Source organism: Sesamum indicum, linkage group LG13, assembly GCF_000512975.1.
Source record: "Sesamum indicum cultivar Zhongzhi No. 13 linkage group LG13, S_indicum_v1.0, whole genome shotgun sequence".
Taxonomy (NCBI): domain Eukaryota; kingdom Viridiplantae; phylum Streptophyta; class Magnoliopsida; order Lamiales; family Pedaliaceae; genus Sesamum; species Sesamum indicum.
Window position 1 is genome coordinate 3199175 of NC_026157.1, and position 22505 is coordinate 3221679.

The following is a 22505-nucleotide window of genomic DNA, read 5'->3' on the forward strand; positions in this document are numbered from 1 at the left end:
GAACCGGAGTCAGTTTGTTTGTCAAGACATTCCTCTTCTTCTTCAGCTATATTACCTCCTTCAGGCATTGGTTATGAAGCAAAAAAATTCCTCAGAACTTGCATGTAATTATAAACAAAAAAAGAATAGAACCAGATGCAGAAAATGATCCACAGGAAAGCAAAAAACATGCAAGAACAATTGAAAAATCAGGAATCAAGAAAAGCAATTACTAGGTATTAAATACAAAATCCAAAGGTCCCAAAACATTATTTCACAGAATGGAAAACCGGAAACTTGTTTGCATTGCAGCATCTTCCACAGAAACAGAACAGCCAGCCAAGTGAAAATGAAGTGGAAGAGGAAGAAAGCATGGTTTCGTTCAAATCCAGAAGCATTTTTCATTCAAAACAAACAGGGAAACCAAGAACAAGTGAACCTGGAAAACATGTACCATATTACAGTTGAAGAATAGGTGAAGAAATCAATTTATCTTAGATGAGTGATTTAGACTGTTTAATACTTGATAAAGGACACATAAAAACATTCCAACAATATGTAAGAAATTAATGAAACTACACACATAAAACACAAAATAATAGCACAGGAAAACTAGCAATTAAAGCATAACTTTTTACACAGATGGAAAACATATGAGTATTCAAAAACCAACAAGTATGATACTGCATAAATATATATATATATATATAGAACTCACATGTACTAATCATCAAGTCTTGGGAGTTTGATGGGAAACCAAGATGCAAGTGAGTGTTAGAACCCTACATATAGAGTAGAGGAGAGAAAAGATGAATACACTCACATACACACACACAAATACACGCACCAAATTATTTAAACTTTAATGTAGATGATCATATAGGTATATATAGATAGAAAAAAGAAAAGGAGGTGGGGGTGTTGGATTCCTCAAATAATGGGACCCTTTCCATTACCTCAGGGCTTTAAAATACGTTGAGATTTAAAATACCCAAAAAAAAGAAAACATTAGTTAATGTAGGATTTGTATCTTTTGTTGTTGGTAGATGTGTTTAATGTAAAGGTGATTTGTGAGAGTAAGAAAGGAGTGTGTGTTGGGGGTTGATTGGGATTTGTATGCTTGCTTCTACATATCTGTTAGGAAATGGATCGGGTTAAGATGGATAACAGGTGGAATATGAAGGCGATAAAAGACACACGAATTTGTTAACCCAGTTTGGATATAAATCCTACGTCTGGGGGCGATACCAAGCCAGGAGAAAACACTCAAAGAGGAGGAAAATTGAGGAGTACAACACACACACACTTGTATGCAAGTCTTCACCACACGTGAAAGACAACACTCACCCTCGTCTCAACTCTTTCTTTTCTCTCTACTCTATTCTACTTTGCTCTATAAAACAATGCTAATAAGAGTAGTATATATAGCCATGACTTATCCTTTTTCCAACTCAACTTGGGATTTCTAAGTTGAATGGGGTTATCCTTCTCCAACTCAACTTTGAATCGGGTTATCCTTCTCCAACTCAACTTGGGAATTCTAAGTTGAATCAGGTTATCCTTTTCTTCTTCAAATCAATCTTCACAACTTAACAATCTCCCACTTGAAGATTGATTAGCTTTTCTCCACTTCTTTCTTGGTACCGCCGGGTTTGTCCACTCTAGTCATCAAGGCCAGTCGAAGCCGTACACAGCTTCAACTTCTCCATCGCAACCGCCTTGGTCAGCATGTCCGCAGGATTCTTTTCTCCTTGGATCTTCTCCAGCTGCAGTGCCTTCTTCTCCAGAAGTTGTCGGATGAAATGGTACTTGATCTCGATGTGCTTTGTCCGCGAATGGAACGCGGGATTCTTTGCCAGATGGAGATCTTCTCCCAGTGCCTTCTTCTCCAGAAGTTGTCGGATGAAATGGTACTTGATCTCGATGTGCTTTGTCCGCGAATGGAATGGAAGATTCTTTGCCAGATGGATCGCACTCTGGCTATCGCTATGAAGAATCACATCTGCCGGAGGTTTCCCTAATTCACCCAACAAGTGTTGCAGCCAAATGAGCTCCTTAGCTGCCTCAGTAACTGCCACGTACTCAGCTTCCGTCGTGGACAGTGTGACAACCTTCTGCAACTTGGAGACCCAGGATACGGCTGTACCGCCATATGTGAACACGTACCCTGTAGTGCTCCTCCTTTTGTCATAGTCACTCCCTGCAAAATCAGCGTCAACAAACCCAAACAAGGTAAGCTTGCCCTTACCAAACACCAATGCTCGGTCCTTAGTACCCCTTAGGTACCTAAGAATCCATTTCACAGCTTCCCAGTGCATCACTCCTGGATTGCCCATAAAACGGCTAACTACTCCCACTGCATGTGCTATATCCGGTCGAGTACAGATCATAGCATACATCAGGCTCCCAATTGCTGAGGCATACGGTGTGACTCTCATCTTTGCACGTTCGGAGTCAGTCTGGGGCGAATCACTGTTGGATAGTTTGAACTGATTTCCCAATGGCGTTCCAACCGGTTTTGCATTTTCCATCTTGAATCTGCATAATACCTTCTCAATATAATCAGATTGAGATAACCATAATTTACCAATACCTTTGTCCCTTGTGATTTTCATGCCCAATATCTGTCTTGCTTCGCCAAGATCTTTCATGTCAAACTTCCTCGATAACTGATCCTTGAGCCTATTGATCTCCTTGACATTTGATCCTGCTATCAACATGTCATCAACATACAGGAGTAGAATGATAAAAAACTCATCGAACCTCTTCACGTAGCAGCAATGATCAGCATTGCATCTAGAGAAACCTATCTCTAGCATGAAGTTGTCAAACTTCCTGTACCACTGCCGCGGAGCCTGTTTCAATCCATACAGGCTTTTCTTCAGGCGACACACCTGCTGATCATCTCCATTATACCCCTCTGGTTGTACCATGTATATCTCCTCCTCAAGATCCCCGTGTAGGAAGGCTGTCTTTACATCCATCTGTTGTAACTCCAAGTTCTCTGCCGCTACCATGCTCAACACAAGACGAATAGTAGTTAACTTGACAACAGGTGTAAAAACATCAGTAAAGTCAATACCGTATCTTTGTTGGAATCCCTTTACTACGAGTCTTGCCTTGTACCGCTTCTTCCCGTCTGATTCTTCCTTAACCCGATAGACCCATCTGTTCTGTAGGGCCTTCTTTCCTTTTGGGAGCTGACACAATTCCCATGTGTTGTTTTTCTTCAACGAGTTCATCTCGTCGTTCATCGCAAGCTCCCACTTGCTCTTGTGGACATCATTGACTGCCTCTGCGTAACATTCGGGTTCTCCACAATCAGACAAAAGCAAGTAATAAAGAGAGGGGGAGTACCTATCTGGGGCCCTTCTCAGCCTCGGTTCTCGACCCAGTGCCAAGGGTGTGCTGCTTTCAGTAATCGGTTCCTCCGATACTGGTTCTGGCTCTATCTCCGTTTGTTCGGTTTCGTCCGTCTGAACTCCCACTGAATCCGTATCTGCTGGTCTCATGATCCCGGAATTTGAAATATCGAGATCAACAAATTCCCTTTCCTTCTTGTCATCGTCCGGGCTTACCTTCCTGTCGTTGTACATTACATCCTCATTGAATATAACATTCCTACTACGAATTATTTTCCGGTTTTGATCATCCCAGAATCTATACCCAAATTCGTCAGTCCCATACCCAATGAATGTACATTTAATCGACTTAGCATCCAGCTTAGTCCGATCATCGTTCAAAATATAGGCTGAACAACCAAACGTACGTAAGAAAGAAAGATCCACTTTCTTACCACTCCATACCTCTTCTGGTATCCTGTTGTTCAACGGGACAGAAGGCCCTCGATTGATCAAGAAAGCAGCCGTGTTGACTGCATCTGCCCAAAACATCTTTGGTAGTCCGCTCTTCAATCGCATGCATCTCGCACGCTCATTCAGTGTTCTGTTCATCCTCTCAGCAACGCCATTTTGCTGAGGTGTCCCCGGGATTGTTTTCTGCATTCGGATTCCATGGTCGGCGCAGTAATTCTTGATACCTTCACTGTTGTACTCGCCACCGTTATCCGATCTGAGACATTTCACTTGTAGACCTGTCTCATTTTCCACTAGTGCCCTCCATCTCCTGAATGTATCAAAGGCATCAGATTTTCTTTTTAAGAAATACACCCATACCTTTCTAGTGGAATCATCGACGAATGTCATGTAGTACGTTGATCCACCAAGAGATGACACTGGTGCTGGCCCCCACAAATCGGTGTGAACAAGCTCCAACTTTTCTTTCCTCGGAGTTCTTCCTGTGGTCAAGAAGCTCACCCGCTTCTGCTTTCCGAACACGCAGTGTTCACAATGACCCACCTCCACCGATTTTAACTCGGGCAACCGTCCTTTCGACTTCAGCACGTTCATTCCTTTCTCGCTCATGTGGCCCAAGCGATTGTGCCACAGGTTAGCCTGCGATACAGTTCCTGCAAAGGGAATGTTTAAACTGGATCCTCCCGCCATGTAGAGCGTTCCCGACTTTAGTCCTCGAGCCAAAGTCATTGCTCCCCGACTGATCTTCCACTTCGCGTCTCCAAACGTCGTGTGGAATCCATCACTATCCAGCTGTCCGACTGAGATCAAGTTCCTTTTCAGTCCTGGTATGTGTCTCACATCATGTAGGGTCCAGCATGACCCATTCGTTGATTTGATCCGCACATCTCCCTTTCCTACAATCTTGAGGGGTTTGTTATCTGCAAGATAAACTAAGCCAAAATCACCTGAGGTGTATGGCTCCATGATGTCTTTGTTGCTGCATGAGTGGAATGAGGCCCCTGAATCCACAACCCAATCATCGGAAGAACTGCTCACACTCAACAAGAGTGCATCCGTGATCTCCTCCGTCGCGGCATTCGCTGTTCGGCCCTCCTTTTCCTTCTTTGGCGCCCGACATTCGCTTTTCATGTGTCCGGGCTTCTCGCAGTTCCAGCACACCATCTCCTTCTTGCCCTTGTTCTTCCCCCTGGACCTTGACCTGGACCTTCCACGGTATTTACCCCGTGTGTCAGGTCTCCCTCTGGACTCTGTATGTAGCGCAGAGCCAGATGATCCACCCGTTTGCTTTCTACGGGTTTCCTCGTTCAACATCATGTCCCTGATGTTGTCGAACTTCATCTTCTCCTTCCCAGACGAAGTGCTCACTGAAGTAACAACCACATCCCAACTGTCAGGTAAAGATGAAAGCAAAATTAACGCTTTTACCTCATCGTCAAACACGATATCCACAGACGCCAGCTGTGTCGTGAGTTGGTTGAAGTCATTGAGGTGATCGGCCACCGACTTCCTCTCCTCCATCTGCAACCTGAATAGTTTTTTCATCAGCATAACCTTGTTCATTGCTGAGGGTTTCTCGTACATATCGGCAAGAGTCTGTAGAACTTCCTTCGTGCTCTTTGCTCCCTTCACATGATAGGCGACATTCCGAGAGAGCGACAGGATTATTGCGCTCATCGCCTTTCGATCGAGCACCTTCCATTCTTCATCACTCGTCTTCTCGGACTTCTCTGCAAGTGGTTCGTACAGGTCCTTCCCGTACAGGTAGGCCTCCATCTGCATACGCCAAAACCCAAAGTCGGAACCATTGAACCGTTCGACTGGAAACTTTCCCTCCATCTTAACTCCTTGAACCAGGCTCTGATACCAGTTGTTAGGAAATGGATCGGGTTAAGATGGATAACAGGTGGAATATGAAGGCGATAAAAGACACACGAATTTGTTAACCCAGTTTGGATATAAATCCTACGTCTGGGGGCGATACCAAGCCAGGAGAAAACACTCAAAGAGGAGAAAAATTGAGGAGTACAACACACACACACTTGTATGCAAGTCTTCACCACACGTGAAAAACAACACTCACCCTCGTCTCAACTCTTTCTTTTCTCTCTACTCTATTCTACTTTGCTCTATAAAACAATGCTAATAAGAGTAGTATATATAGCCATGACTTATCCTTTTTCCAATTATCCTTTTCAACTCAACTTGGGATTTCTAAGTTGAATGGGGTTATCCTTCTCCAACTCAACTTTGAATCGGGTTATCCTTCTCCAACTCAACTTGGGAATTCTAAGTTGAATCAGGTTATCCTTTTCTTCTTCAAATCAATCTTCACAACTTAACAATATCATGATTCCATTCCAAGTGAGAGTGGAGTGAGGAGTGAGGAGTGGAATATTAATGAATCAAAAGATGGAAAGTGCCTTTAATTTTCTTTCACATAATTAATCCATCCAATATTATAATTAGTCTGCCCACCAAATAATAAACTACCATATATATATATATGCTTTTTCTTTTAAGTAATGAATTAAAAACTACTACTTCAATTCCCTTCAAACACGCATATCTATATGTATTGTAAGGTGTTCACAATTAGATATGGATAACATGAAATATTAACAAATTATATTCTTAATTAATTACAGATGAGATAATGGTAAAAAATAAATTAGTATGTATAGGTTATGTAAGATGGACGGTACCTACCCCTAACATTGTCCCACACACCCTTCAAAAGTAAACGCAAAGGACTAATTATATATATATATATATATATAAAAGAGAGAATATAGATTGAAAATGATGTTGAGTAGCAAATGTATACTTGTATTTCACATATATCCTCAAATTAAACATGATTGGTTATATGTAAGAATATGAAATTAAATGGAGTGGAAGGAGGTAGGGTAGGATCCTTGCAATCCCTATATTTTAATTTAAAGCCTTTGATTTGCTTCTCCTTTATCAAATTTGGGTGGTGTAGGATAATTAGCATTTGGGATTGGCCCAAACTTGTATTGAAGTAGCCCACAGTTTAGGAACATTATTTATTACTATAATATAATATTAATTAAATCTCTAACCTTAAACAATTAATACAACCCCCCCACCCCCTCCGCTAACCCTGCATCTCTCTCCCTCTCTCTTGTTCACTTTTGGGCATCAGAGGAAAACAACTCACCACAACCTTAAACTATTCTCTTCATTACATTAATTCTAATGGGACTGGGTGCAGATTCAACTTTAACTTTAACTTCAACTTCAACTCTCTTTTTGTGCTTATCTGACATCTATCTTTGGAAATCTAAACACCCCCACCCCCACCCCCACCCCATTTGTTTTTAATTAGAGGTGGCAATATGGGTGGAAAACCCATGGTCCCAATCCAACCCACTTAATTTTGAGTTGGATTCAATTGGGTTTAAATTTTTCTAATATAGGTTGAATATGATTTTGTTTAAATAAATTATGGGTCCTATATGAATTTTAATAGATTCTAAATGGGTTCTTCATTTTTAATTTTCGATTAGTTGACCAAAAGTAATTTTAGTAATATAATAAAATTGATAAAATATATTAGTATAAATTATAATAATGAGTTTATAATGAGCCTTATATGAGTTGATGATTGATTCTATATGGGTTGGTGATTGATTTTAAGTGGATGTGTGATGTATATGTGTTGGCGAAGGGTCCTAAATTCATTAATATTTTTTGATTAATACTACGAACTACTTTTACATTTCCAACTTTTCATATTTTTATGAGAAACAAAATTTTCAAAATTTATTTAGTGAATTATTTTTTTTTAAATTAATGAGAAACAAATTAAATAAAAGTGAAGAATTTTATAAAATAATCAAAACTTGCAATTCATATGTGACCATTTATTTTTTTTTTAATAAACTAATAGAATACAATTATATTATGAATTTCAAGGAACATATCAATTATCAAAATCTAATAATAATTTATAATGAACTAACATGTGCTATTATTATTGCGATTGAAAATTCATAATTCAATTTTAGAAAGAATCACGGAGAAATTGATTGCACAACTATTCATCTCATGATTTGTTTCGAGAAATGTGGTAATACTTTCAACAGTATTTTTTAATACTTTACAAACTTTTCATTTTATATTTAACAAATGAATCTTTAATGTAAATCGATTACTTTCCATAAATAATGAATAATACAAATTTAATCGTATTATATTATATTACAAATTGTATTAAAAATATTATTATCTTATTATTATTATTTGAAATTTGAAATTTTATAAATATTAAAATATAAAAAAATGGGTAACATCAACTCAACACAACTCATTTACAATTCAATCCATTTTTAACCCGTTAAATCAAACTCATTTTAAACTCAATCCATTTGGACACAATTCAAACCCGACCCAATCTGCCCATTTGCGACCCCTAGTTTTAATTATTATTATTGGTCATAGGAATTAACTACAACTTGTTCACTCATTGGATTTGGCCTTAGCAAATGCTTAAGAGCCAACCACAAAAGCTGCTCATCCAATGCATCATTCCCCCCACTTACTTTGGGGGCTGGGCATTGAAGATGTTGATTTTCTTAATAAGTCTTGCCTTTTGCGTCTAGCTTCCCGTTTTCTCAAAGGAGATAATTCTCTTTGTTTCAAGTTTTTCAAAGCTAAATACTTTTCCCATACAACTTTCCTTCTTGCTAAATAACTTGGTCATCCATTCATAACTTGATCCTCCTTATCTCTAAGTCTACTCAGTGAGCTCTTTCTAAAATTAACTTCTAGTATCACAACAGGATTATCATCTATTCTGTTGCATCTCAAATAACCCACATCCCGTTAAAATTTGTGATCTTATCTCGATTGATAGATCTCCACAATAAAGTGTATTTGGATTGATGGATTTGGGTTTCAAGAAAGAATTTCAAATGACCCAATTTGAAATGTATTCATATTTATCAAAATATAATTCAAAATTAAAATAAAAGAATTTAAAGTCCTTTAAATATACAACTATCCAAATGGTCGTATACCCTCTTTCATTATTGACAGACGCAACTCCATCCCACTCCCAATGAAGCCTCAATCGGATCACACCAAACCAAAGTGAGTTTTGCTCTTAATAGCATCAATGGTTTTTTTCTACTTGAGACGATGCTTGTGGAAGGCCTCCTCTGCCAACATTTCTACACTTGCAAAAATCAAATATGGTGGCAGAATGCTTGGCTCTTAGAGATGCCCTCCTTTACCAACATTCCTCCATTTTTCTCATCTTTAAATTGAAACTCATTCTGTTTCTCTCATCCAACTTTTCATCAGGAACAAGCCCCGTATTAATTATTTTATTATTATCAAAAAAATTATATAAATATTATAAATTATATTTATATAATTCTATGTACGTGGCCAGCCCAATTCAGATTCACTTTTATTTGGGCCCAAGCCCAGAAGAAAAAGGATTCAACAAAACCCAATCCAAAATCCCCACACTTTCCATCTTCTTATCCAAATAAAATACCCAACCGCTTCTCCTTCACCTTCGCCAAACCACCACCGCCCTCTCAGCTCCCCCCATCCCCCGCTTCCGGTACTAAAGATCGTTGGCCCCTATTAATCTCATCTAATGAAATCCAGACGTCGCCTTCCGAAATCATGTCTGTGGTTTGCCCTTCTCTCGCGTGCGCCAACACATTGTTCTTCCGCTCCGCCGACAATGTTCAGGTGACTGTTGACGATAAAGAACCGGAGGAGAAGCTGCTCGGTCGATTCAGAAGAGCAGGTGATGCGAGCTCCTGAATGACGCCGCTTCTTTGAGAACAAGCAGGAGGAGAAGAAGCGCAAATCGCGTGAGACCGCGAAATGGAATCGTCGCAGGTTATGTGTTTCCAATTCCTGTTTGTGCGTGTTTTGTTTAACAATAATAGGTTAGTGGTGTGGGTGTTTTGTTTAACAATAATAGGTTAGTGGTGAAGATGATGATCGCATTGCATAAAAGAAAAGAGTTTGAGGAGGTTGAATTGAAGAACATTATTAATGTGAGAAGAGAAGAAACACATAATCATTATAAACTCTTTCAACAGGGGACTGTAATTATAAGAGTAATTGGTTGATTAATGAATTGAAACCATAATGGTCCTCACTCTAAGCTTGCTTGCTGTACATAAATCTACTACATTAATCTTGTTGATAATCTTATATGAATTAATATGAACAGGCGTCCTCAATCACGAATGATTGATTACAAGAAGAAGGGTGACGAGGATGAAAATAACTGGGATGTTCCCCAAGGAGACCTTCCCTACTGAGTTTTAGCGGTCTCACTCAGTTGAATGAATACTGTACTCCACTTGATGCTCATTCATCTATTCGTATTCCGAATTCCGGTCCTCCAATTAGCCCACCACAACAGAATTGTATAATGGGCGAGATGAAGTTAATTCAATTTATATCTATCCTTGTAAAAACCTTTTGTCCTGTAGCATCTTTTAAGATCCATGAGCTAGAACCCAAGCAATCATATTCTTATTGATACATAATTAATCAATGATTACTACAATTCAGATGTTAAAACTGAAACCCTCTACAACTAAACGCATACCAAAGCGGCACTATCAATCTCCATCTCCATCGCCATCAGTGTAGAGTCTCCGGGCCTCAACCTCCCTCATTACTCACCTCCATATTTGATTGAACTTACACTTATGCTCTTTTTTGCCATCATAGATAAATGTGGCCATATTCCATCTTGATTTATTCACACTTTATACCTCTCTTCTACTTCTTTCCTATCTTCACAACAACTGATTAAAAACTTTGTAATTGTTCTAGTATCACTGCTACTATATACAGACTAACAAAGAGATGCAAATGTGGCAACATATTAATTGAAACTCAAGTTTAAGCCACAAGAAGCAGCTTTTTAGTTGGGGAAACTCAGAATTCATGTATATTGGTGGATTCGAACTCATGAATTTCAAATAACAAATCTTTTTGATTTGTTTAATTTAATCTTTCAATTCTATGTTTGTTAAATATAGATGGATTTTTTTTTAAAATATGGGTTCATTTGAAATACTACCATCACATCCAATTTCATCGATTCAAATGCAGTAGGCAGTAGTCTTAATGCATTTAATAGCTACTCATAATAATGAATTAATTATAGATACGATAATGGTGAGGGAGACACGTATAAAGAGGGGGTGGGATAGGGTTTCACTTCCAAATCAGAGGTGGCGCCCTCCCCTGCTTTGTGGTTGTTATACGTCCAAGACATCCCGAGTCAGATTTGGCGCCTCGACGTCGCAAAATCATATGACCATCACTTTTCGTCCCCACAAATAATTCTCCATCCATTATCCACATTTATCCACTCCTTTCCATCATTCCCTTTGTAATCTGATTTATATGATTTTCTCCGTTGTTATATGTTCCAAATGTATGGCTCAAAACCAGCACCTCATTTATTTCTTAGCAATCAATCCCAGCCCCAGTCCACATCACCATTTTCCACGAGTAATATATTCAAGCAGAAGAAATTGTGATGCTATACTATTATTAACATGAATATTAAGAGAAGATTTTTCAAGATCATCCAACTATACTAATTCATGGTCCAACACCCATTTTATAACAAAATTCCTATAAAATTCCTTGGCAAAATATGATGATCAAAGAAAATCCCCCCAAGCGAATCGAAGATAAAAAAGAAAGAAAAAAGAATATATTTTTAACACATAGAAATCAAAGACTTTTCAGTAGAGAATTAAAGTCGGGAACTTATGGATTTAATGGTTAATTTAGTCCAATCTGATGATGATTCCACCCTTAATTTAATGATTTTACATTTGGCTTACAGAGAAAGTAGTACATGGGATCCTTGTCACTTGTCCTAACACAACATCACATGGAACCAATCATTCTTCTTAAACATTTTGCTAGGACCCACTGACCAATTCAAAATGGATTTGATGCAAAAATCCGTATATGTTCGGGATATATTGATTGCTTAATTATTGCACACAAGAGATACAAATACTACACCGTTTTAATTATCATCTAGATAAAACTGGCTCCCCTACAATTCCAAAGGTCACTTTACTTGCACCGTCGGATCTACATACTCCCCCTCCCACCTCCAACTTGATGCAACATTTGTTTTCAATAAAATTGGTGTAGTGTACGTACCTGTCAAGCCACATCTGGTACCAAGTTGGGTCCGTTGCGCCACATGGGTCAAACGTTGTATAATTAGGAACAAAAACAAAGAACAATTGTCAAGATTAATGGATAGCTATGATAATCAATTAATGAAATGCCAAGTGTGACAAAAAATATTTATCTCAAATGTGAGGAAATCTCGTTCGTTAATCAAGGGTTATTTGGCAAGTGTGGTTGAATAGCATATTACTTCTAAGACAAATTGGTCGGATGGTAGGTTGAACCACACATCAACACTGTCACTTGCACAAAGCCGGAATCATTTTTTTTCTTCAGAATTATTATTTGTACCTTTCAACCAAAGAGATATTTTTGCTTCCATTTGTACTGGCACACCAGATGGTTATCCACATTGTTGTTGTTTCCTGAGTATCTGTACTCTCATTAGATTAATAAGGATTAAGATATCCAATAAGTGTCAAAACCCAATGATCGACCCAAAAGCCAGATAGATATTTTGAGTGTATAAATGCTATTCTAATCTAAGCATAATCATATAACAAAGCATCACTTTTTCTGCAGCACCTAGAAAACTCCCAAGTGGGCGTTAATATTATTATTATTAACTGCATGAAGACAAACAGTGACATATGCAGTGCCTACCTCCACATGTTATTTATTCCAAAAACAGAGGAGCAGCTTACTTTCTATTGCAACTGCAAAGTGATAACTGACTCGGACAAGCTTTTCTTCTCCAAAGTGCCGCATCAACCACTGACCTGATGGAGGACTTTAACAAGTTAGTTGAAGCAGAAGCAGCAAATATACAAAGACAAGGAGAAGATGAGGAAGAACGAGACCCCGAGAGCAACACGCTCCATCAGCCCCTGCTCAAAAGAAACCGAACGCTTTCTTCAAGTCCACTCGCCATAGTTGGAGCCAAGGTTTCTCACATTGAAAGCTTGGACTACGAGTAAGAGCAAATTTCAAATATCTTCCTTCCCCCTTTTGTTTCTCCTTTGGATTCTAGAAACTTGTCTTTATTCTATATGATTCCTTGACCATTCAAAAACCAAACGTAGAATTTAACTTCTGATTGATCTAGGATAAATGAAAATGATCTGTTTAAACAAGACTGGAGAAGCAGATCAAAAACCGAAGTATTGCAGTATATCTTCTTGAAATGGTTGCTGGCCTTCCTAGTTGGGCTTCTGACAGGACTCATAGCCACTCTCATCAATCTTGCAGTTGAAAACATTGCAGGATACAAACTTCTTGCCGTGGTTAAATACATCGAGCAGAAAAGGTGCTGTTGCATTACTTTCTTGATCATACCTAGGTCAGTAAGGCTGTTGCTTGCTCAGATGATTGAAGTACTGATATGATGTGCTATCAATTTTATGAAGCAGATACCTCATGGGCTTCATATATATGGCTGGAGCAAATTTTCTTCTAACACTGGTAGCTGCGGTTCTCTGTGTTTGTTTTGCACCTACAGCAGCTGGCCCTGGAATTCCTGAAATTAAAGCTTATCTGAATGGAGTTGACACCCCCAACATGTTTGGCGCAACAACATTGATAGTAAAGGTGCCCCTTTCTAGAGTCATATTAGCGCCTTATTTCTCGAATTTGCAGTATTACAATTGATTAATAACAGACACAATCTCCTGAACTTTAACCAGTTTATAGCCAATGTTCAGATGGGAAATATTAGGATTTAGGAATTCTGTCTAAGCTACCTCAGTTTAGAGAAAGACGGGTTTTCCAGAGCATATATTTCACTAAAACCAAGAAATAGTATCAGATGGCACATTTAGAGTACATTTTTACCATGTTATATTCATGAACGAAACACTTTCACTAATATGCTAAAGTTATGATATATACCGAGTTGATAGCTCAGAGGTGCGCCACTTTCATCATCATCGCAGATCATTGGAAGTATTGGAGCTGTTTCTGCTGGCTTAGATCTCGGAAAAGAAGGGCCACTGGTGCACATTGGCAGTTGCATTGCATCCCTATTAGGCCAAGGTGGGCCAGATAATTACCGCATTAGATGGCGCTGGCTACGATACTTCAACAATGACAGGGACCGGAGAGATCTAATCACCTGTGGTTCCTCATCTGGAGTCTGTGCTGCCTTCCGATCCCCAGTTGGTGGTGTCCTCTTTGCTCTTGAGGAGGTGGCAACATGGTGGAGAAGTGCTCTCCTTTGGAGAACTTTTTTCAGTACAGCAGTAGTGGTCGTAGTGCTTAGGGCCTTTATGGAATACTGCAAATCTGGCAACTGCGGACTGTTTGGAAAAGGAGGCTTAATCATGTTTGACGTCAGCGGTGTTTCTGTGAGATACCATGCTGAGGACATTATACCTGTTGCAGTAATAGGAGTCCTTGGAGGAGTTTTGGGAAGCCTTTACAACCACTTCCTCCACAAGGTCCTCAAAGTCTACAACATCATAAATGAGTAAGCACCCAAACACCAATTTTTTATATGTTCACAAATCTCACTTGTATCTGTGCCCAAGTTCCAGATGTCATATACAGTAGAATGGAATATTATCTGCTAACTGAATTATAAAACCGTCTCAAGCCCAGAGCCTTCCCCATGATAGTCCTTAAATTTCCTAAAGAAAATAGAATTTGATGCGCAGTTAGTTCTGGTTTCAGAATTATTAATTTATGGCTATTTTGCAGGAAGGGCAAATTGCATAAACTTCTTCTCAGTCTGAGCGTATCCATTTTCACATCTATATGCATGTATGGACTTCCTTTCCTTGTCAAGTGCCGACCTTGTGACGCCTCCTCACTGGAGTCTTCCTGTCCCACAACTGGACGTGCAGGAAACTTCAAACAATTCAACTGCCCGAAAGGATACTACAACGACCTAGCCACTCTTCTCATTGCAACCAATGATAATGCTGTTCGAAATATTTTCTCCATAAACACTCCAACAGAATTCCATATATTTTCTCTTACTATCTTCTTTGCACTATATTGCATATTAGGACTCATTACCTTTGGCATTGCCGTTCCATCCGGCCTCTTCCTCCCTATCATTCTCATGGGTTCAGCTTATGGTCGAATGCTCGGTATTGCCATGGGACCATATACAAAAATTGATCAGGGCCTCTATGCCGTTCTTGGGGCCGCCTCACTTATGGCTGGTTCCATGAGAATGACTGTTTCCCTCTGTGTCATATTTCTTGAGCTTACCAACAACCTTCTCTTGCTACCCATTACAATGCTAGTTCTTTTAATTGCTAAAACAGTAGGAGACTGCTTCAACCCAAGCATCTATGATATAATACTGGAACTAAAAGGACTGCCTTTCTTGGATGCACATCCTGAGCCATGGATGAGGAATATCACAGTAGGTGAGCTTGCTGATGTCAAGCCACCAGTTGTTACACTTAGTGGAATTGAGAAGGTGAGTCATATTGTAGAAGTCCTGAAAAATACCACACATAATGGTTTCCCAGTTGTAGATGCAGGAGTGATACCACCAATGGGTTCACCAAATGGGGCAACTGAATTGCATGGGCTGGTCCTCAGAGCTCATCTTATTTTAGTGCTGAAGAAAAAGTGGTTCCTGCAAGAAAAACGAAGAACGCAGGAGTGGGAAGTGAGAGAGAAATTTACCTCCATTGATTTGGCTGAAAGGGGAGGTAAGATTGAAGAGGTAACAGTGACCAAGGATGAAATGGAGATGTATGTTGATTTACATCCCTTAAGCAATACAACCCCATATACTGTGGTTGAAAGCATGTCAGTGGCAAAGGCAATGGTACTCTTTAGACAAGTGGGACTCCGTCACATGCTCATCCTACCCAAATATCAAGCAGCTGGGGTAAGTTAAAGATGCAATCTTTTTAAGGGACCAAAATTCTGCACCAAGATATAAATTTTAACACACAAGTATGCTACAAAATACTAAATTTGGAAATTAAGAAAATACAACTTGGTATTTAGTTTTTGATACTCTTCCTTTTTTCCCACTAAAATCTAGAATTCAAACATAGCTAAAAGACAAAACTTGATAATTGATGGAAGAACACATGATATAATAAATGGCAGAAGATATACTGTCTAACCTGTAGTTTTGACCACTTTACAGGTGTATCCTGTGGTGGGCATATTGACAAGGCAGGACTTGAGAGCCCACAACATTTTGAGTGCCTTACCGCAACTGAAAAAGTCCAATGGAAGCAAAAAGGGGCATTAATCTTCCAACCCGAGACAGCTTACTGTCACTTTCAATCATCACATTCTTCTTTAAGTATTAATTCCTAATTTTGTTGAAGAATTCATTCTTTCTCCAGATTCACAAGTATAAAGTATACAAAGATATGTAGATTGTTTGTCGCCATACATCAGTTTATAATGCATCTCATCTCGTCGAATCAATCAATCTATATACAATATTGTTTCATGGAGCAGGCATAAACAAATAGAAAAATGAATGTTTGGCCCATTCCAAATCTCGCTGACACAGATTCTTGGAGAACTTTTTCCTCAGTTACAGCATGCCACATCTATGGATGGCCAAATGCACCACAAGTGATTCTTTTCTTTTTTCCAGATTTCTTTCTCTTTATGTTTACTCCTGAGCCTCTTTTGAACACAGCCAAGACCTCAACACTGCAAAAGGTAAGCACATCAAGTTTGAGTACTACTTGCCAGAAGAAAAATAACTCAACCATAAAAGCATCAGTCAGCAGCCAATGCAGCAAAACCGCAAAGCCTATATTATTATAATTTCCTTTTACATTCACAGATATGATCTAATTGTGGTCTCTTTGCCACTTTGACCAATATCTGAAACAACATCCTCCTAATACATAGCCCCTGCCAAAGTTACTGTACCTCCAACCCTTAACATAGTACTTAACATATTAATTCAGGTCAAATCTACTTTCAAGATCATGTCTTGAGGCACTAGGCAATGCAAAATCAAAAATGGTATCTCCAACCCATAATATATACGTTGCCTTTGACAAGCTCAACACTTGCTAGACAAGTACTTCATCTCATATTTGCCTCTCCAGATCATGCCCCAGTAAATCTCCAAAAAACATTTTTTTTAATCGCATGACATCATCAACAAAGCTTTAATTTTAATAGCATGTCTCATTAACCTCTTAAACATATCCATCTCCTTCTACTTTCTGATCTTATGTACCTTCCTGATAGGGAAGTATATAGTTGACATATCGAGAGAGGCATTTTTCATGCTTCACTATGTCTAACATTTTTGTAAACAAGCAACCATGTTCTAATGAGAAACAAATAGCTTAAAGATAGAAGGATTCAAATCAAAGTCAAGTTATATGCAGCTAAAGCACACAGGTGAAGTCATGCCAGGTTCAACTGGCACATGTGAAGCTAAGAATTTCTATCAAGATTGTCATGCCATGTTGACTCAGAATAATGACCACCATGAGATACAATTTGGATAGGATACATGAAAAAGGAAATCACGTTACATAAGCAACCAATTAAATAGATTAAAACTGATAAATGTGGAACAAATTGATGAAGGATGGCTATCAATAGTAGGAAATGGTAGGGTAAGAGAAAATTGCGGGGGTGGAGAGAGAGGGAGAGACCTCTGTGTTCCAGGGAAAAAATTATAGCCGTGGGCTTTATCCAAATGCCATTGCTTACTAGAGAGCAGGGACATGCAATCCTGTACGTAAAATGAAGGACTATAAGCTTAAAGTAAAAGTGACATTTCGCCAAACCTAAACTAAGAAAATATAATTTATTTTCTTTTTCAGATTATATGGAAGCTCTTCAAATAACAATTTGAACACCTAATAAGGCTAAACATACCTCTTTGAAACTATCCCATCCACAGCTTATATATATGAGAGTTTGAGGTAGTGACTGAATTTCATCTTGTGCCATCTGGCCATTACTCTGCACTGAAGTTTCTCTTTGCCGAAGAATCCATGGTCTTTTTTCAGTTCTGATCTTTCTCTCGGTACTGGAATAACGCATCAAGAGCAAGTGCACGAACGCAAGATTTCCAATTTAGCAGGCCATAAGAAATTACTGGTTTAGAATACAAAGTCAGGATACCTCATAAATGTTTCAAGACCTGTAACACCCCTACCTTTCAGGTAAATTATGCTTGATCTTTATGGATGACAGAGACTGCAATGCAGTGAGCAGAGATGAGTCTAGCCCTTTCCTCGGAGGATCAACCACAACAACATCGGATCCCATGAGCCAAGAAAGTGGCTCCTGACAATTTGTGATAAGTTAATAGTTTCACAGAAAAAACTAATCCATAAGCCTTCAGAAATGGCAATTTTAATACGCTTAGGAGTTCATATAAAAAGGTTCTTCTTATTTCATCATTCTTTCCAATTGTCTAAAGCCAAATGTATTAATTTGTATGACTATGACCATATTCAACTGAAAGTGCATGGCTGATATACAAATATATCTGTTGTGTACATTAAGATAGGGAATGAAATTAAAGTGTACCACTAACTTTTGAAGTGTCTGCCTGATGCCAGCTTATGCTGCAGTCAGTGGTGGTTGGTAACCGAGAAACTGTCTTTTCAAAAGAAAGCTTTGCTTCTTTATTGACCTCCACACATTTCACAGACCTGTTAATACAAAAAAATTGTGCAAGAATATGCTGTGTCCAGCTCCTGAATGAAATAATGTGAAATTAGACCTAAGTTCATCACTTCTTGCACCTGCATTTCCTTGTGGCAGCCAAAGACAAACCGATCACCCCAGCACCAGCATACAGATCAACTACTGATGCGCCATAAGGAACATACTTTTGTAGTTTATGCAGTAAAGAATCAAAAGCCTGCCAAAAGATCAAAGAATTGTTCAACAGTACGCAGGGGTCGAGTTACACAGCCAGCCACAGTAGATGTTAAGCTGGATGAAAAAACATTAATAAGCAAGAACAAACACGTCAATGAGCAACAATAGATTTCCTCAAATCAAGAAGTCATAAATAATTTCATTCCAACCTACCCGTGTATTTGCTTGCCCGAAGCTTGAAGGAGCCATAGAAACATCAATTCCTCCAACATGCTCCCAGAAGTCTCTCTCACCTAAAAGGTGTCTCCATCTTTTCCCAAAAATAACCTGCTCCAGAAGACAAGGAAAAAATAAGGCATCAAGCTAACTTCTAGTTTGACTTTTTTCTTGCAAATGAAAACCAGCTACTATAACTACTGCCACAATGATATGTTGTTTAAAGAGAGACATAAATAGATGGTGTCAGCATAGACGATACGACTGAAGAATCATATAATTTAGACAAGGTGCAAAAAAAGCCCAACCTAATTTGCCTTGATTTAAATGAGACTTACATTATTTGTTGAAGTCTGGAAGTTAGCCCAAATAGAATGGATCAAATGCACTTCCCTCTTTGGCCCCCCTCTGATCCACATGTACTACAATTTAGAACTCCATTAACACCTGCATTCTGGAGGTCTATACACCAAAGAATAGCAGCAACACAACCAGAGTGAACTTACATTGGCCAGAGCATTTAACTTTCCATAACTAGGTGAGCTCTCATTTCTCGAATTCCAAACCAAAGCAACCTGCACCTTACCTGTAATTGTTCGGGAAATTATCAGGTCAAGAGTCATCTAGGCCATAAACATCATTACAAATCTACCTACCCTTGCTGTATCTCTCAGAGGCAGGAAGAGATGTGTTGTAAGTAGTTACAGCCATCTGTAAGTGTAATTTGCACGCAAATATCAGAATCATTCATCAAAAAGTCTTTTCACATTTTCTTTTAGGACCTCGTTCAATCTCCTTATAGGGGGTGGGGAGATCAAATTCAGTTAGAAAATTAAATCTTGGAAAAGCATGGAATCTGTATTCATATCAAATCCATCACCTGAACATATCTTAGTTCACCTGTTCCCTTGTCTTCATCATATGGTATGATATTCAGTTCAGCCATTGCTAAAAAACAAACAGCATCAGTGGAGAATTATTCCAAGAGGGGAAAAGAGAAATACAGACCTTCATACAAGACAACATCAAGAGCTCACCTTGTTTTAGTAGGTCCACTGCAGCATTAATGCTCGGATGATGAGCTGCACAACAAGAAGACTCGTTACCATACAGACAGGATACGCACATCTATGTCTATAAAGCAAACAGGAGAGAAAGAAAGTCACATAGCAAACAGGTGAATTTGGGACCTTTGCATTCAGGAATATCGACTACATTATGAGTGCCCTCTTCATAAAGCCCAATTAACGGTTTAATAGATGAACCACGAACTGCAAGCTTTGCACGACACCTCCATCCCCACTACCAGTTTAAAGAAAGTGTTATCCCTAAAAAGAGTAGACACTACAAAGCTGGAATTAATGTATAAAACAAATAAACTGAAGCTAGTAAATGCAATTACGAGTCTACAACTATCGAAAGTGAAGTTGGAAACGCCAATGGTCCTGAAGAATTGAATCGCCTCGTCGAGAATGGGAGGGTGGTGCAGGTTGTGCTCGTGAGCACAACCGGAGCAGCTGCAAATATAAAAAAGAAAAATAGACAGTTACGTTAGGTAATCAAAAAAGGGTGGAGATAAAGTGGAGAAATGCAATAAGGGTGAAGGAAGCGTACGATTGGAAGTGAGGGCAGTGAAGAGAGCAAGAGGAAGATGAGATAGGGTTAGCCTTAGGGTCTTGAGGGAGAAACAGAGCCGGCGGAGGCGGAGACGGAGACGATAGTGGGATTAGTGTGGAGGGAGAGGAAGCATGACACTTGAAGAAAGAAGAGGAGAATGGAGAGGCGAGTGGGCGTGGTGGAAGGGAGAGGAGGGCTATGGCGAGGGGCATGACTAGGAGTTTGAGCTGTGAGTGTGCCGGTGGGTGGCGGGAAGCTTGGATAAATACCTTGACTTGCCACTGGACTGGAATTATCTTGTTGCTTTGGGAAAGAAGTCGCGTCAGACATCAGTAGTAGTTGTTACCTCGACCCACAGTCTATACATCAGACATGCGATTTCAGCGGGAACTGGAAGCGCTTAATTTGTTAACACTTTTTTAATCTGTGGCATGACACCCCCTATGCCCTATGTAGTATGATTGGCGTGGTGGAGCAATTTGATTGTGAAGCTGCTCTGTTTCTAGAGTAGCAAACAGAGGCAGACTTCTCACTTGTGCTGAAAATTGATCAAAGACTGACAAACCTATGAATATTAATTTTGAAACTAAACCAGTTTATCACCAAGTCAGCCCACACTCATTAGTAAATACTTTTTACAAGGGTGTCATTTGTTTCAATTTGTAGAAAGAATACGAGAAGCATCAGTTGTAGTTGTGCCCTTGACCTCCAGTCCAGGCTGGGCCCGGGCTACCCATTTTATTTTCAATATTATATTATTAATGTTTCTGTTAAATTGATAAATACAGAGCACTACTAGCCACTTTAGAGTAGCAGTATCGATTACTATCAAATAAAATATTTCTAATAGATAAGTTATATGTAAATCATCAGGGCGAACAACACACTTTCTTTTGACCTACAACTGCAACGAAGATATATGGAGTGGAGGCTCAGATCCATAATTTGGAAATAGCCAAAGAAAAATAATTAATACTCATCCACTATGTATAGAATAGTCCAACAACTCGCAATTCCACCCACCAAGCCAGTGCCTCAAAACTTGGTACGTTTGTCCCCAAAATTTAAATGACATTGTATATATGTAACTGTAACATCAATGTCAAAATTGCAGAAAACTCTCCTCTGGATCAATGCTCCTCTGAACCAGCAAAAATTAATCGTCAGTCCCAAAGTAGCGGTCACCGAATTCTCCCATACCTGGAATCACTTGGAATTCTCCATTCAATCCAACATCTATCTCCGATGTCACAATTTTCAACGAGGGGAAACGTTTGCAAACACAATGTATTCCCTCTGGCGCCTATGCACAAGCATTGTTTCAAACCAAAAAAAAAATTGAGAAACTAAAGTGCCGTGACAAAAAGAATTCCCAACGGAACAAAAACAAAACTCACTGATATGAGGTTCAGGAATATAATATGTGATTCTGGAACTCCTTTCTGTATGAGTAGCTCAATTGCCTCATTTGCAGAATTTCCTGCAACACAAGAATTGGTTACTTAAGATTCCAGAAGAATAAAGGAAACAAAGCAGCCAAGAAACACCAGTTCTAGAATTCAGTGATAAAGTTACCTGTTGCCAGAACTGGATCAAGGAGCAGGACATGGCGTTCGCATATGTCTTTTGGAAGTTTTTCATATATAAGCTGTTCAGGTAGGAGATATGATGATTTATTGCAATGATACTACCATTACAATAAGGCCATCTATGAGAACAGAAATCTGACCTGCTTGCCATTATCACCATGACGGTGGATCAAAATCTTCCCAATTTTTATACCTTTGCAACAAGCACGCAATGCATTTTCCATGCTTTCACCACTGTCAAGAAGAAACACATTAAAGAATATAAAATCAAATTGGTGACAGAAGATTAATTATTAGCATAAAGGGGAAAAAAATTAGCTCGCCAAAT

The 22505-nt window shown here is 39.0% G+C and overlaps 3 protein-coding genes and 1 long non-coding RNA gene across 4 annotated transcripts in view; 1 reads left to right on the forward strand and 3 right to left on the reverse strand.

Moving 5' to 3' along the window:
- LOC105176255 lies at positions 11552–12787 on the reverse strand. Its single transcript, XR_002288211.1, has 3 exons — positions 12671–12787; positions 12318–12399; positions 11552–12007 (listed from the first exon to the last, which is right to left on the reverse strand). It is a non-coding gene; the product is annotated as an uncharacterized LOC105176255 (long non-coding RNA).
- On the forward strand, positions 12487–16332 carry LOC105176254 (chloride channel protein CLC-b-like). Its single transcript, XM_011098994.2, has 6 exons — positions 12487–12939; positions 13072–13272; positions 13376–13553; positions 13898–14430; positions 14661–15813; positions 16081–16332. The coding sequence occupies exons 1-6, from the start codon at positions 12749–12751 to the stop codon at positions 16186–16188; spliced, it is 2364 nt and encodes a 787-aa protein (XP_011097296.1). The 5' UTR covers positions 12487–12748; the 3' UTR covers positions 16189–16332.
- LOC105176253 (uncharacterized RNA methyltransferase pc1998) lies at positions 16100–21165 on the reverse strand. Its single transcript, XM_011098992.2, has 15 exons — positions 20586–21165; positions 20374–20488; positions 20162–20273; positions 20009–20053; positions 19852–19919; positions 19628–19682; positions 19478–19557; positions 19310–19393; positions 18969–19082; positions 18677–18795; positions 18466–18583; positions 18082–18212; positions 17799–17952; positions 17573–17652; positions 16100–16604 (listed from the first exon to the last, which is right to left on the reverse strand). The coding sequence occupies exons 1-15, from the start codon at positions 20798–20800 to the stop codon at positions 16499–16501; spliced, it is 1596 nt and encodes a 531-aa protein (XP_011097294.1). The 5' UTR covers positions 20801–21165; the 3' UTR covers positions 16100–16498.
- LOC105176256 (uridine kinase-like protein 1, chloroplastic) overlaps positions 21745–22505 on the reverse strand; it is a 4243-nt gene continuing 3482 nt past the window's right edge. The window contains exons 11-14 of the mRNA XM_011098995.2: positions 22318–22411; positions 22164–22236; positions 21986–22068; positions 21745–21891 (exon numbers count right to left, since the gene is read on the reverse strand). Coding sequence (XP_011097297.1) covers positions 21745–21891; positions 21986–22068; positions 22164–22236; positions 22318–22411 — 397 coding nt within the window. The remainder of the gene's footprint in view (positions 21892–21985; positions 22069–22163; positions 22237–22317; positions 22412–22505) is intronic.